At 43.1% G+C, this 17,399-nt stretch overlaps 1 protein-coding gene across 4 annotated transcripts in view; it reads right to left on the bottom strand.

Annotated features, from left to right (window-relative positions):
- The window catches only part of gne (glucosamine (UDP-N-acetyl)-2-epimerase/N-acetylmannosamine kinase), a 162,886-nt gene that overhangs the window by 14,029 nt on the left and 131,458 nt on the right, over positions 1-17,399 (bottom strand). For all 4 annotated transcript variants that reach the window (XM_059989782.1, XM_059989783.1, XM_059989784.1 and 1 more), the window contains exon 9: positions 8,928-9,149. In XM_059989782.1, coding sequence (XP_059845765.1) covers positions 8,928-9,149 — 222 coding nt within the window. The remainder of the gene's footprint in view (positions 1-8,927; positions 9,150-17,399) is intronic.

The raw sequence follows: 17,399 nt of genomic DNA on the forward strand, positions 1-17,399 counted from the left end.
GCAGGTGTGACCTGCACAGAAGGGATGGGTTGAACTTCAATCCAAGGGGTACAAATATTCTTCCCAGCAGGTTTACTTGAGCAGTTGGGAGTGGTTTAAAATAACATGGTAGGCGATGGGAACAAGTATGATAGAGCTGCTACATGAATGTAAGGAAGGACAAGAAAATAAATGGGTACAAATGGTTGGTTGGTAAGTTGATGGAGAAGATACTGAGTGGCAGGATTTATGAACACTTGGAGAGGTATAATATGATTAGGAATAGTCAGCATGGCTTTGTTAAAGGCAGGTCGTGCCTTACGAGCCTGATTGATTTTTTGAGGATGTGAGTAAGCACATTGATGAAGGTAGAGCAGTAGATGTAGTGTATTTGGATTTCAGCAAGGCATTTGATAAGGTGCCCCATGCGAGGCTTATTGAGAAAGTAAGGAGGCATGGGATCCAAGGGGACATTGCTTTGTGGATCCAGAACTGGCTTGCCCACAGAAGGCAAAGAGTGGTTATAGACGGGTCATATTCTGCATGGTCTGTGACCAGTGGTGTGCTTCAAGGAAGCGTTCTGGGAAAACCTACTCTTTGTGATTTTTATAAATGACCTGGATAAGGAAGTGGAGGGATGGGTTAGTAAGTTTACTGATGACACAAAGGTTGGAGCTGTTGTGGATAGTGTGGAGGGCTGTCAGAGGTTACAGTGGGACATTGATAGGATGCAAAACTGGGCTGAAAAGTGGCAGATGGAGTTCAAACCAGATAAGTGTGAGGTGGTTCATTTTGGTAGGTCAAATATGATGGCAGAATATTGTATTAATGGTAAAGCTCTTGGCAGTGTGGAGGATCAGAGGGATCTTAGGGTCCAAGTCCATTCGACACTCAAAGCTGCTGCACAGGTTGAGTCTGTGGTTAAGAAAGCATACAGTGTATTGGCTTTAATCAATCATGAGATTGAGTTTAAGAGCCAAGAGGTAATGTTACAGCTATATAGGACCCTGGTCAGACCCCACTTGGAGTACTGTGCTCAGTTCTGATCGCCTCACTATAGAAAGGGTGCACAGGAAATTTACAAGGACAATTGCCTGGGATTTGGGAGAATGCCTTATCAGAATAGGTTGAGTGAACTTGGCCTTTTCTCCTTGGAGTGATGGAGGATGAGAGGTGACCTGATAAGAGTTGTATAAGATGATGAGAGGCATTGATCGTGTGGACAGTCAGAGGCTTTTCCCAGAGCTGAAATGGCTATCACAAGAGGGCACAGTTTTAAGGTGCTTGGAAGTAGGTACATAGGAGATGTCGGGGTAAGTTTTTTATTCAGAGTGGTGAGTGCATGGAATGGGCTGCCGGCAACGGTGGTGAAGGCAGATACGATAGGGTCTTTTAAGAGACTCTTGGATAGGTACATGGAGCTTAGAAAAATTGAGGGCTATGGGTAACTCTCGGTAATTTCTAAGGTAAGGACATCTAAGCTTTGTATTGTGCTGTAGGTTTTCTATGTTCCCATGTTTCTAAATGCAGACAGAGCAAACAGTTCAATTGTACCACAAAGGCAAAATTCAAAAGAGCAAAGAATGCAGGACTGAAGGTGCTGTATTTATATGCATGTAGCACTCGGAATAAACCAGATGACTTGTGGCGTAAATAAGCAAACAATTTTCGCTTAAAATACACCCACGATCTTGGCCTCCACAGCTGTCTCTAGCAGAACATTCCACAGATTCACTACTCTGACTAAAAAAAAAAATTCCACCTTACTTCTGTTATAAAGGGTCACCCCTAGATTTGGAGGCTGTGTCCTGGACACCCCACCATAGGAAACATCCTTTCCACATCCAACTTATCTCGTCCTTTCAACATTCAGTAGGTTTCAATGAGATCCCCCGCATTCCTCCAGTGTCTTATAAAGGCTCAGCATTATCTCGTTGCTTTTATATTCTATTGCACTTGAAATAAATGCCAACATTGTATTTGCCTTCTTTACCAGACTCAACCTGTAAATTAAGCTTCTGGGAGCGTTGCATGAGGACTCACAAGTCCTCTGCGCCTCTGATGTTTGAACCTTCTCCCCGTTTAGATAACAGTCCGCACTATTGTTCCTTTTACCAAAATACATCATCATCCATCTGCCACTCTTTTGCTCATTCCTCCAACTCGTCCAAGTCCTGCTGCAATTGCATCGCTTCCTCAGCACCTCCTAACCCTCCACCTATCTTCGTATCATCCATAAACTTTGCCACAGTCTTCAATTCCATTATCTAAATCATTAACAAACAATGTGAAAAGTAGCAGTCCCAATTCAGACCCCTGAGGAACACCACTAGACACTGGCAAACAACCAGAAAATATCCCCTTTATTCCCACACCCTGCCTCCTGCCTTTCAGCCATTTCTCTATCCATGCCAGTAGCTTTCCTGTCATGCCATAGGATTTTATCTTGTTAATCAGCCTCACGTGTGGTACCATATCAAATGCCTTCTAAGGATTATATCCACTGCCTCTCCTTGGTCCATCCTGCTTGTTACTTCTTCAAAGAATCCCAACAGATTTGTCATGTAAGATTTCCCTCAACAGAAACCATGCTGACTTTGACTTATTTTATCATTAGTCTCCATATTCCCCGAAACCTCATCCTTAGTGATAGACTCCAACACTTTCCCAACCACTGAGGTTCAGCTAACTGGCCTATAATTTCCCTTCTTTTGCCTTCCTCCCTTCTTAGAGGGGAAATCAAATCACAAACAAAAGAAAATCTGCGGATACTGGAAATCTGAGCAACACGCACAAAATGCTGGAGGAACTCAACAGGCCAAACAGCAACTATGGAAAAGAGTACAGATGACGTTTCAGTCTGAGACCCTTCACAAGGACTGGGGTTTCAGACCAAAATGTCGTCTGTACTTTTTACCCCATAGATGCTACCTGGCCTGCTGAGTTCCTCCAATATTTTATGTGTGTTTCTTAAAGAGTGGAGTGACATTTCCAATTTTCCAGTTCTTCAAGACCATGCCAGAATCAAGTGATTCTTTAAAGATCATGAACAACAGATCCATTATCTCTTTAGCAACCTCTCTCAGGACTCTGGGATGTAGTCCATCTGGTCCAGGTGACTTATCCACCTTAGACCTTTTAGCTTGCCTGGCACTTTTTCCTTTATAATAGCAATGATACTCACTCCTGCTCCCTGACACTCACAGATCTCTAGCACACTGCTAATATCTTAGACAGCGAAGACTGATAAAAAGTACTCATTAAGTTCATTTGCCATTTCTTTATCCCTCATTAATACCTCACTGGCATCATTTTCCAGTGGTCCAATATGAAATCTCATCTCCCTTTTACTCTTTAACAACTGAAAAAGTTTTAGAAATCTGCTTTATATTATTAGCTAGTTTGACCTCGTACTCCTTATTTTGTTAGATTTTAAAAGCTTCCCAATCATCCAACTTCCTACTCACCTTTGCTACCTTATATGCCATTCCCTTGGCTTTTATGCAATCCTTAACTTCCTTTGTCAGCCACGATTGCCGAACCCCGCCATTTGAGAACTTCTTCTTCTGTGGGACATATCTATGCTGTGTCTTGCGAAATATTCCCAGAAATCTCAGCCACTTCTGCTCCTCCGTCATCCCCATCCTCCTCCAATCCACCTGGGCAAGCTCCTCTCTCATGCCTCTGTAATTCCTTTTATTCCATTGCGATACTGATACATGTGACTTGTGCTTCTCTCTCTCAAACTGCAGTATGAATTCAATCATATTATGATCACTGCCTCTTGTGATCCTTTACATTAAGCTCCCTAATAAGATCTGGGTTATTACACAACACCCAATCTAAGATAGTCTTTCCCTGAGTAGGCTCAAGCACAAGATGCTCTAAAAAGCCATCTCGTGGGTATTCAACAAATTCCATCTTTTATGATCTGACACCAACCTGATTTTTCCAATCACCATGCATATTGAAATCCCCCATTACAATTGTGACATTATCCTTACTACATGCCCTTTCCAGCTCTCTTTGTAATCTCAACCCCACATCTTGGGTACTATTTGGAGGCTTGTATATGATTCCCATAATAGTTCTTATCATCTTTGCAGTTTAACTCAACCTGGATCGTGGAAAACTCTCCTAGTAAGTAGAACAGTCATATCCAAGTTTGCTGATGACACTTAAATGAGTGGAAAAGCAAACTGTGCAGATCTTGAGACTACCTAAGTAAATATATTTAAGAAAAGGTTGGATAGATTCTTGCATAGTAGGGGAATTAAGGGTTATGGGGAAAAGGCAGGTAGGTGGAGATGAGTCCATGGTCAGATCAGCCATGGCCTTACAGAACAGGCTTGACGAACCAGATGGCCTATTCCTGCTTCTATTTCTTTATGTTCTTATAGGATTCTGTGGGCGTGATAAGAGACACCCAGATGGTATATTGCTTCCTAGGTGCCAGGGTCTTAGATCAGGTCCACAGCATTCTAAAAGGGGAAGGTGAGCAGCCAGAAGTCTTGATACATCTTGGCACCAATGACATAGGTAGGAAAGGAGAGGAGGTCCTGAAGAGAGAATTGAAGGAGCTAGGTAGAAAGATGAAAAGCAGCACCTCCATGGTAGTAATCTCTGGATTGCTGCCTGTGCCGCGTGCCAGTGAGGGTAAAAATAGGGTGATTTGGTATATAACTGCGTGGCTGAGGAACTGGTGCAGGGGACAGGGGTTCAGATTTCTGGATTATTGGGATCTCTTCTGGGGAAGGTACAACCTGTAGAAAAGGGATGAATTACACGTGAACCCGAGGAGGACCAATATCCTTGCGAGCAAGTTTTATAAAGCTGTTCAGGAGGGTTAAAAATAATTTGGCAGGGGGTTGTGAACCAGAGCAATAGGGCTGAGATGGGGCTGTTGGTTTACAAACAGAGGCAATATATGGAGAGGATAGGCTGATGATATGGCAAGATTGCAGTCAAAGTAATGAGCTGAAACATTAAAGGGGTACAAAATCAAAAAGGGTGACGAATACAGGATTGAATGTGTTATATTTGAATGCATGCAGTTTATGGAATAAGGCAGATTAACATAGCACAATCACAGATTAACATTTTCTGATGCAATGAGCATCACTGAATCGTGGCTGAAAGAAGATTGTAACTGAGAGCTTAGCATTTTACGATACTCATTGTATCGAAAGGACAAGCAGGTAGGCAGAGGGTAAGGTGACTCTGAAGGTAAAAAGTGAAATCAAATCATCAGAAGGAGGTGACATAGAACTAAAAGGTGTAGAATTGTTGTGCGTAGAACTTAGAAACCACAAGGGTAAAAAGATACTGATGAAAGTTTACCCAGACCTTCGAACTGCAGCAAAGATGTGGGCTACATATTACAACAAGAGAAATTAAAAGAATGTCAAAAGGGCAATGTTACAATAGTCATGGGGGATTTCAATCTGCAGGTAGATTTGGAAAGTCGGGTTGGTCCAGGATTGCAAGAGAGGGTATTTATCAAACGCCTACAAGATGGCTCTTCAGAGAAGCTTGTGGTTGAACCCACTAGGGGATCAGCTATTCTGGATCGGGTATTATGCAATGAACTAGATTTGATTAGATAGCTTAAGGTAAAGGAACCCTTAGGTATCAGTGATCATAATATGACAGAGTTGACCCTGCAATTTGAGAGAGAGAGCAGCTAAAGTCAGATGTATCAGTGTTACAATGGAGTTAAGAGAATTACAGAGCCATGAGAGAGGAGCTGGCCAAAGCTGACTGGAAGGGGACAATAGCAAGGATGATGACAGACTAGCAACAGCTGGAGTTTCTGACAGCAACTTGGAAGGTGCAGAATAGATACACCCCAAATAAGAAGCAGTATTCTAAAGGAAGGATGATGTAACCGTGCAGACAAGTGAAATCAAAGCCTACATTAAAGCCAAAGAGAGGGTAGATTCGATTGTGAGAAATGCGCAATGCTGCTGAGAAGGGACAAATAGGAGATACTGCCTAGCGGAGTGGTCGTCAGAGTAGCGTGAGGCAGAGTAGTAGGACACTCAAAGCTGCTGCACAGGTTGACTCTGTGGTTAAGAAAGCATACAGTGTATAGGCCTTCATCAATTGTGGGACTGAGTTTAGGAGCCAAGAGGTAATGTTGCAGCTATATTGGACCCTGATCAGACCCCACTTGGAGCATTGTGCTCAGTTCTGGTCACCTCACTACAGGAAGGATGTGGAAACCATAGAAAGGGTGCAGAGGAGAATGTTGCCTGAATTTGGGAGCAGGCCTTATGAGAATAGGTTGGGTGAACTCAGCCTTTTTTCCTGAGAGTGATGGAGGATGAGAGGTGACCTTATAGAGGTATACAAGATGCTGAGAGGCATTAATCATATGGATAGTCAGAGGCTTTTCCCCAGGGCTGAAATGGCTAACAGAAGAGAGCACAGTTTTAAGGTGCTTGGAAATAGGTACAGATTAGCGTCAGGGGTAAAGTGTGTTTTTTTTTACACAGAGAGAGGTGAATGCATGGAATGCGTTGCTGGAGATGGTGGTGGGGGTGCAATCTATAGGGGTTTTAAGAGACTCATAGATAGGCACATGGAGCTTAGAAGAAGAGGGCTATGTTTTATGTTCACATAATAGACCAAAATTTAGTGGGAATTTAGAGGATTAACAAGTTTTAAAAATCAACAGAAGGCAACTAAAATAATACATAAAGAGAGAAAAGATGGAATACGAAGTTAAGCTAGACAATAATATTAATGAGGATACTATAAGTTTCTTTAGATATACCAAGAATAAAAGAGAGGCGAGGGTGGATTTTGAATAGCTGGAAAACAATACTGGAGAGGTAGTAATGGGGGGGAGGAAGGGGAGGCAATGAAATGGCAGATGAACTGAATACATATTTTGCATCACTCTTCACTGTGGAAATTACTAGCAGTATGGTGGAATTTCAAGGTGTCGGGGGGCAGAAGTGGCTGAAGTTGCAATTACCAGGAAGAAGGTGCTTAGGAAACTGAAAGGTCTGAAAGTAGATAAGTCACCTACACCAGATGGTCTACAACCAAGGGTTTTGAAAGAGGTGGCTAAAGAGAACATGGAGGCATTGGTCATGATCTTTCAGAAATCAAGAGATTCTGGAATGGCTCCAGAGCAATGGAAAATTGCATATGTCATTCCACTCTTCAAGAAGGAAGAAAGGCAGAGGAAAGGAAGTTATAGGCCAGTTAGCCTGACCGCAGTGTTTGGAAAGATGTTGGAATCAACTGTAAAAATGTGGTTTCAGGGTACTTGAAGGCACATGACGAAATAGGCCGAAGTCAACATGGTTTCCTTACATGAAAATCTTTCCTGATAAATCTGTTGGAATTCTTTCAGGAAATAACAAGCAGAATAGACAAAGGAGAATCGGTGGATGTTGTGCAATCAGATTTTCAGAGGGCTTTTGACAAGGTGCCTCACGAGGCTGCTTAACAAGTTAAGAACCGCTATATTCAAGGAAAAAAACCAGCACGGATAGATCATTGGCAGATTGGAAGGAGGCAAAGAGTGGGAATAAAGGGAGCCTTTTTTGATTGGCTGCCAGTGATTAGTGGTGTTCCACAGTATTCAGTGTTGGGACTGTTTCTTTTTATGTTGTACATCAATGATTTGGATGATGGCTTTGTGGCCAAGCTTGCAAACAATAGGTGGAGGGTCAGATAGTGTTGAGGAAGCAGAGAGGCTGCAGAAGAATTTACACAGATTAGGAGAATGGGCAAAGAAGTGGCAAATGGAATACAGTTTGTGAAGTGCATGGTCATGCACTTTGATAGGAGAAATAAAAGGGTAGACTGTTTATTAAATGGAGATAAAATTCAAAGCAATGAGGTCCAAAGAAACTTGGGAGCCGTTGTGAAGGATTCCCTGAAGGTTAGCTTGCAGGTTGAGTTGGTGATGAGGGAGGAAAATGCAATGTCAGCATTCATTTTGAGAGGACTAGAATATAAAAGCAAGAATGTAATGTTGAGTCTTTATAAGGCACTGATGAGGTCTAAATTAAGAGTATTTTGAGCAGTTTTGGGCCTCTTATCTAAGTAACGATGTGTTGACATTGGAGAGGGTTAAAAGGAGGTTCATTAAAATGATTCTGGGATTGAAAGGCTTATCATATGAAAAGCATCTAATGACTCTGGGCCTCTACTCACTGCAATTCAGAAGAATCTCAGTTAAACCTATTGAATGCTGAAAGGCCTCGATAGGGCGGATGTGGAGAGGATGGTTCTTATGGTGAGGGCATCTAGGACCACAGGACACAGCCTTAGAATAGAGTGATTTAGAATTAGAATAAGGGGTAGGCCATTTAGAATGGAGTTGAGGAAAAAATTTTTCACCCAGAGAGTTGTGGATCTATGGAATGCTCTGCCTCAGAAGGCAGTGGAGACCAATTCTCTGGATGCTTTCAAGAAAGAGTTAGATAGAGCTCTTAAAGATAGCGGAGTCAAGGGATATGGGGAGAAGGCAGGAACGGGATACAGATTGTGGATGATCAGCCACGATCACATTGAATGGTGGTGCTGGCTCGAAGGGCCGAATGGCCTACTCTTGCACCTATGTCTATTGATTTTAGACTGTGACCGGAGATGAGCAGGAATTTGTTTCCCAGAGAGTTCTGAACCTGTGAAATTCTCTGCCACTGGCGGTTGTGGAGGTCAAGTCAGGGTATATTTAAGACAGGTTGATAGATTCTTGATTAGTCAGGGCATGAAGGGATACAGGGAGAAGGCAGGCGATTGGGACTGAGATGGAAATAGATCAGCCGTGATGAAATGGTAGAGCACACTCGATGGGCCAAATTGCCTAATTCTGCCCCTATATCTTATGGTCTTCTTTGTGCACACTTTAGACAGAATCCACGGACTGCTTGGTGCCATTTCATACAAGTAAAAAAGTGGTTTATTTGATGCTCTCTGTTGCTTACCTGTGCCAGTGATGAACACTGCAAAGTTTTCCACCCCTTTGCCACGGCCAAATTTTTTCTCTGCTAAAGCAGCACAATTACCATCATTGTCTATCCACACTGGCAGGTGAAGTGTATCAGATATTGGCGTCCGGAGATCCACTGACACCCACTCCTGAATAAGCTTGGTGGAATCGAGCACAATTCCTTTCTTGGGGTTGACGCGGCCTCCTGTGGAAATGCCTGAAGAGCGAAACACAGAGGAGACAAACTATCATCACCATCATCATCGAAGGACAAAGCAGATCCACACTTTCTTGAAAGTGGTGTCAATCAGAGATAGGGTCATAAAGAAAGCTTTTGGCAAATTGCCCTTCAAAATTCAATGTATTCGGTACAGGATTTGGGATGTTATGTTGGAATTGGAAAAGACATTGGTGAGATTTAATTAGGAGAATTATGTACAGTTTTAGTCACCTACCTGGAAGAAAGATGTAAATAAGGTTGAAAGAGTACAGAGAAAATTTACAAGGATGTTAATAAAGATATACAAAATTATGAGGGGTATAGATAAGGTGAATGCAAGCAGGCTTTTTCCCGTGAGGTTAGGTGAGACTATAACTAGAGGTCATAGGTTAAGGTTGAAAGGTAAAATATGAAAAAAGACCTTCTTCACTCAGAAGGCGATGAGAATGTGGAACGAGCAGCCAGCAGAAATGGTGGATGTGGGTCCAATTTCAACATTTAAGAAACCATAAGATCATAAGACATAAAAGCAGAATTAAGCCATCTGGCCCATGGAGTCTGCTCCATCATTCAATCATAACTGATCCTTTTTTCCTATCTCTTCCTCAACCCCAGCTCCCTGTATCCTTTGATGTCATGTTCAATCAAGAACCTATCAATTTCTGCCTTAATACATCTAATGACTTGGCCTCCACAGCTGTATGTGGTAACAAATTCCATAAATTCACCACCCTTTGACTAAAAAAATTTCTCCGCATCTCTGTTTTGAAAGGACGCCCCTCTGTCCTGAGGCTTTGTCCTCTTGTCCTGAACTCTCCCACCATGGGAAACATTCTTTCCACATCTACTCTGTCTAGGCCTTTCAACATCTGAAAGGTTTCAATAAGATCCCCCCTCATCCTTCTGAATTCCAGTGAGTACAGACCCACAGCCATCAAACATTCCTTGCATGATAACCCTTTCATTCCAGGAATCATCCTTCTGAACCCTCTCCAATGCCAGCACATCTTTTCTAAGATGAGGAGCCCAAAACTGTTCACAATACTCAAGGTGAGGCCTCATAAGTGTCTTATAAAGCCTCACCATCACATCCTTGCTCTTGTATTCTAGACCTCCTGAAATGAATGGTAACATTGTATTTGCCTTCTTCACCACCGGCATAGCCCGCAAGTTTACCTTTAGGGTATTCTGCATAAGGACTCCCAAGACCCTTTCCATCTCAATTTTTGGATTTTCTGCCCATTTAGAAAATAGTCCACATATTTATTTCTACTACCAAAATGCATGACCATGCATTTTCCAACATTGTATTTCATTTGTCACTCTCCTGCCCATTCTTCTTATTTTTCCCCAAGTCCTTCTGCAGCCTTCCCATTTCCTCAACTACCCCTCCACCAATCTTCATATCATCTGCAAACCTGGCAACAAAGCCATCTATTCCATCATCTAAATCATCTATATGCAGTATAAAAAAAAGTGGCCCCAACAGCAATCCCCGTGGAACACCATTAGTCACTGGCAGCCAACCAGGAAAGGATCCTTTTATCCCCACTCGCTGCCTCCCACCAAGCAGCCGATGATCTAAACATGCCAGTAATTCTCCTGTAATACCATTGGGTCTTAACTTGGTAAGCAGCCTCATAAGTAGCAACTTGTCAAAGGCCTTCTGAAAGTCCGAATATACAACATCCACTGCATACCATAAGACATAGGAGCAGAATTAGGCCATTCAGCCCATCGAGTGTGGTCCACCATTCCATCATGGTTGATCCCAGATCCCACTCAACCCCAATCACATATCTTCTTGCCATTTCCTTTGATGCCCTGACCAATCAGGAAATGATCAACTTCTGCCTTGAATATGTACAGAGACTAGGCCTGCACCGCAGTCCGTGGCAGAGCATTCCACAGATTTACTATTGGGCTAAAAAAATTTCTCCTTACCTCTGTTCTAAAGGGTTGACCCTCAATTCCGAGGCTGTGCCTTCTAGTTCTACAAACCCCCACCATAAGAAATGTCCTCTCCAGTCCTTTCAACATTTGATGACTTCCAATGACATTGCCCCACATTCTTCAAAATTCCAGTGAGTACAGGCCCAATCCTCATATGTTAAACTCTTTAATGCTGGAATCATCTTTGTGAACCTCCTTTGGACTCTCTCCAATGACAGCTAATCTTTTCTGAGATATGGGGCCCAAAACTGTTGACAATACTCCATGTGCAGTCTGACCAGCATCTTTTAAAGCCTCAGCATTATCTCCTTGCTTTTATATTCTATTGCCCTTGAAAAAAAAATGTTCACATTGCATTTGCCTTCTTTACCACAGACTCAACCTATAAATTAACCTTAGGAGTCTTACACAAGGACTTCTAAGTCCCTCTACACCTCTGATGTCTGAATCTTCTTTTCACTATTCTCATTTAGATAATAGTTTGCACTATTGTTCCTTTTACCAAAATACATTATCATACATTTCCCAACACTGTATTCCATCTGCCACTTCTTTGCCCATTCTTCAAATTTGTCTAAGTCTTGCAGTAATTACTTTGCTTCTTCAGCACTACTTACCCCTCCACCTATCTTCGTATCATCCGCAAACTTTGCCACAAAGCCATCAATTCCATTATCTCAATCACTGACAAACAATGTGAAAAGTAGTGGTCCCAATACTGGCCCCTGAGGAACAGCATTAGTCAGACAACCAGAAAAGGCTCCTTTTATTCCCACTCCCTGCCTCCGACCTGACAGCCATTCTGCTATCCATGCCAATATCTTTCATGTAACACCACAGGATTTTATCTTGTTAAGGAGCCTCATGTGTGGCACCTTATTAAATGCCTTTTGAGAATGCAAGTAAATGACAGCCACTGCCTCTTCTCTGTCCATCCTGCTTGTTACTTCCTCAAAGAATTCTAATAGATCTGTCAGGCAAGATTTTTCTTGTCAGAAGCCATGCTGACTTTGACTTATTTAGTCTCCAAATACCCCAAAACCTCATCCTTAATAATAGACTCCAACACTTTCCCAACCACTGAGGTTAGGCTAACTGGCCTATAATTTCCTTTATTTTGCCTTCCTCCCTTCTTAAAGAGTGGAGTGACATCGGCAATCTCCCAGTTCTCCTCAACTCACCCAGAATCAAGTAATTCTTCAAAGATCATGGCCAATGCATCTGTTATCTCTTTAGCAACTCTCTCAGGACTCTGGGATGTAGACCATCTGTTCCAGGTGACTTATCCACCTTAAGACCTTTGAGCTTGCCTACCACTTTTTCCTTTGAACTAACAAAAACACTCACAGGCCACTGACACCTGCTGGTGTCTTCCATAGTGCAGACAAATGCAAATTACCCATTAAGTACATCTGCTAATATTTTGTCCCCCATTACTATCTCAACAGCATCATTTTCCAGTGGTCCAACATCAACTGACCTGCCTTTTAATCTTTATGTAACTGAAAAAACTTTTCGTATCCTGCTTTATATTATTGGCTAGCCCTCATATTTCATCGTTTCCCTTTTTATAGCTTAGCTGTCTTTTGTTGGATTTTAAAAGTTTCCCAATCATCCATCTTCCCTCTCACTTTTGCTACCTTACGTGCCCTTACCTTGGCTTTTATGCAGTCCTTAACTTCTTGTGAAGCCACAGTTGTCAACCCCTGCCATTTGAGAACTTCTTCTTCTGTGGTACATATCTATTCTGCACCTTGTGAAATATTCTCTGAAAACTTCAGCCACCTCTGCTCTGCCATCATGCCCACCAGTATCCTCTGCCAATTCCCCTTTATCTATCCTCCATGCAATCTCCTCAAAGAATTCCAACAGGTTAGTCAGGCAAGATACTCCCTTAAGGAAACCATGCTGAAGTTGTCCTATCTTATCCTTTGACTCCATGTACTCCATCACCTCATCCTTAACAATTGACTCCAACATCTTCCCAGCCAGGCTAACAGGTCTATAATTTCCTTTCTGCTGCCTTCCTCCTTTCTTAGAGTGGAGTGACACTTGAAATTTTCCAGTCCTCTGGCACTATGCAGGAGTCCAATGATTAGGTTAGGATTAGGGAACCCTAACCCTAACCCACCCTAACCTGACAATCTGTAATAGTGCAACAAAGGCATCCAGCTTATTTCTTATACTCTGTGCATTGAAATATAACACTTTGAGTACCGTAAATATTGAAACATAGAAAATCTACAGCACAATACAAGCCCTTCTGCCCACAATGTTGTGCTGAACATGTACTTACTTTTAAAATTACCTAGGGTTACCCATAGCCTTCTATTTTTCTGAGCTCCATGTACCTATCCAGGAGTCTCTTAAAAGACCCTATTGTATCCTCTTCCACCACTATCAGCGACAACCCACTCCAAACATCCACCACTCTCTGTGTAAAAAAACTTACCCCTGATATCTCCTCTGTTCCTACTTCCAAGCACCTCAAAAATGTGCCCTTTCGAGCATTTCAGCCCTGGGAACAAGCCTCTGACTATCCACACAATCAATGCCTCGCATCATCTTATACACCTCTATCAGGTCATCTCTCATCCTCCGCTGCTCCAAGGAGAAAAGGCCGAGTTCACTCAACCTATTCTCATAATGTATGCTCCCCAATCCATGCAACATCCTTGTAAATCTCCTCTGTACTCCTTCTATAGTTTCCACATCTTTTCTGTAGTGTGGTGACCAGAACTGAGTACAGTACTCCAAGTGGGGTCCAACCAGGGTCCTATATAGCTGCAATATTACCTATCGGCTCTTGAATTCAATCCCACAGTGGATGAAGGTCAATGCACCATATGCCTTCTTAACCACAGAGTCAACCTGCACAGCAGCTACCCTTTTTGACTCTGTATCCCTAATGCACTGATACTCACCCTGCTGGCTGCAATTATGTTCTATCACCTGCCTGCCCTTCCCGACAGTCTGACTGCATGCTATCTTTGCTTTTTTACCATCAGTCCTATCCTGAGCCCTTTCAGTTCGGTTCCCACACCCCTGCCAAATTAGTTTAAACCCTCCCCAACAGCTCTAACAAACCTTCCTGCGAGAATACTGGATCCCTCGGGTTCAGGTGCAGCCTGTCCCTTTTGTACAGATCATATCTCTCCCAGAAGAGATCCCAATGATCCAAGAACTTGAAGCCCTGTCCCCTGTACCAGCTTCTCAGCCACGCATTAATGTGCCAAATCATCCTGTTTCTACCCTCACTGGCGCGTGGCATAGGCAGCAATCCAGAAAGTACTACCTGGGAGGTCCTACTTCTCAGCTTTCCACCTAACCCTCTATATTCTCTTTTCAGGACCTCTTTGCTTTTCCTTCCTACGTCATTGTTACTAATATGTACCAAGACATCTGGTTGCTGCTCTCCCTTCCTCTCCAAAATGTTGTGTATGTGACCCTAGATGTCCCTGACCCTGGCTCCTGGGAGGCAACATAACATCCAGGTGTCCCGTTCACATCCACAGAATCTCGTGCCTGTTCCCCTCACTATTGAGTCTCCTATCACTATTGCTCCCCTCTTTTCCCTCTTTACCTTCTGCATCACAGACCTACGCTCAGTGCCAGTAATCCAGTCTCCATGATATTTCCCTGGGAGGTCATCCCCCACAACAATAGCCAAAGCAGTATACTTATTTTTTAGAGGAATGGCCAAAGGGGTGCTCTATGCTAACTGCCATTCACATTTCCATTTCTCCTGAGAGTCATCCAGCTACTTGCTTCCTGCAACTTAAGACAGAGGTCGATAGATACTCGATAGGTCAGGGCACAAGGATACAGTCGGCACTCCTGATCTGCGGGTTCCACATGCGCAGATTCAACTAACCATGGATAGGGAAAACCCGGAAGTTCTCTCTCCAGCACTCGTTGTTTGAGCATGTACAGACTTTTTTCTTGTCCTTATTCTCTGAACAATACAGTATAACAACTATTTACATAGCATTTACATTGCATTAGGTACTATAAGTAATCTAGAGATGATTTAAAGTACAGGTAGTCTTTAAGTCGGATTTGTACCTAAGTTCGAACAGGTACATCTGGTATTATTTAGCGTCAGTTAGTCAAACGCTTGTCTTAGTATACAGTATATATTTTACCTTTCTATGCCTATTAAGAAATGTATGTATTTCAATAATTAAACCACTGCATTGCTTAGTAATAATTGTAGCTTTCATCGGGGTGGGGCCTTTCACATGCTCCATTATTCTCACTTTATCCTTTAAAATTGTTCCAATCGTTGACCGAATGTAGCCTAACACTTTTCCAATGACCTTTGGTGTTTCACCTCTTTCCAATCACTTTATTATTTCCACTTTATTTTCAATCATGATTATTTTCTGTCAACGGGTCCTGACCTCTGCCGGGTCCTAAAGTCCACTGCACTAAGACAGGTTAAATAACGGACTTGAGTATCCACGTTTTTTGTTATCAGTGGGGGGTCTGGGAACCAATCCCCCGCAGATAAGGAGGGCCGACTGTGCATGGGGAGAAGGCAGGAGGTCAGGGTTGAGAGGGAAAATGGATCAGCCATAATGAAATGGTGGAGTAGATGCAATGGACCAAATGGCCTAGTTCTGCTCCTACATCTTATGGCCTTAATCAAAGAGTAATTAGCTGAACATGGACATGTAGAGTTTCTGCTGATGATCTGTTAAACCACAGACTATTTTCAGATGAGAAGCGGTTTATTATGTAAAATTGCAAGCTTGTAGAAGGAAAAGCCTGTGATCTGGCCATTCCCGCCCAGTGTTTGGGTGAACTGGTTTGAACCAGTCTGCGTTGGGAAAAACAAAAGCCATTCCCTGGGGCAGAAGTCTGGGGGAAGAGCTATAATGCACTCACCAGGAAACCTGTAGATGCTGGAAATTCAAGCAACAAACTAACTGCTTTAAGAACTCAACAGGCCAGGCAGCATCTATGGAAAAGAGTATAGTCAACATTTTGGCCATTGATGCTGCCTGGCCTGCTGAGATCCTCCAGGAGTTTGTGTGTGTTGTTGTTGTAGTCTTGGGCGACATCCAATGAGAATCTGGCACAGGTCAATCGGGTTACCTTGAGCCAACAAAATTGTAACATCACAGATAAAGAGTAAGAGTAAAGATAAATGTTGTAAATTTGGACTTTCAGAAGGCCTTTGACAAGGTGCTACACATGAGGCTGCTTACCAAGTTAAGAGCCCATGGTATTACAGGAAAGTTACTAACATTGTTAGAGCTTTGGCTGATTGGTAGGAGGCAGCAAGTGGGAATAAAAGGATCCTTTTCTGGTTGGCTGCCAGTGACTAGTGGTGTTCTGCAGATGTTGGTGTGGAACTGCTTCTTTTTATGCTGTATATCAATGACTTAATTCTGAAGGAAGGCAGTTTTTAAAAAAACTTCTTCAAGTACAAGAAGGGCGAGACTGCGCAAGCACGTGACATAGACAGGACAACGCAGAGAATTTAAAAGGAAGGGGACTTCTAACGGTTGTTTTTTGGATCGGGACAAGAAGGGCGGCGTGAGAGCTAATTCTGAAGGAAGGCCGCTTTTTAAAAAAACTTTTTCAAGTACAAGAAGGGTGAGTCTGCACAGGCACATGACATAGACAGGACAGCATCGAGAGTTTAAGAAGACCACCCTATACAGTGGGCAGCAGAGTCAGTGACAACAGAATGTAGGGCTTTGGGTCTAGGCAGTAACGGGAAGAGGCGAAAGCAAGGCACCAACTCTTTTTATCCCCTTGGCGAATCGGCCCGGACCGACAGAGGAACAGCAGGGCTCACACAGCTAACAGTTTAAGAAGTTTGTGTGTTTGGTGAGGTAAGTGGGTGAGTAGACTTATTTTTCCTTGTTTCATTCCTGTAGAATTAAGTAGCATGTCTACAGGGTTAGTGCTTTGTTCAGGGTATCAGATGTGGAAATACTGGGAGACCTTCAGCCTCCCTGATGGTCACATCTGCGCCAGGTGCACCGAGATGCAGTTCCTCAGAGACAGTGTTAGGGATCTGGAGCTGCAGCTTGATGACCTACTGCTTATTAGGGAAAGTGAAGAGGTGATAGACAGGAGCTACAGGGAGGTAGTCATCCCTAGGCTACAGGGGTCAGAAAACTGGGTGACTGTCAGGACAGGGAAGGGAAATGCCCAGATAGTGGAGAGCACCCCTGTGCCTGCCCCCCTCAGCAACAAGTATATCTTTTTGGATGCTGTTGAGGGGGATGACCTGACAGGGGACAGCCACGGTGACACACTGTTGTGCAGGAGGGAAGG

The sequence above is a fragment of the Hypanus sabinus genome, chromosome 14 (genome assembly GCF_030144855.1).
Source record: "Hypanus sabinus isolate sHypSab1 chromosome 14, sHypSab1.hap1, whole genome shotgun sequence".
In the NCBI taxonomy this organism is placed as follows: Eukaryota; Metazoa; Chordata; class Chondrichthyes; order Myliobatiformes; family Dasyatidae; genus Hypanus; species Hypanus sabinus.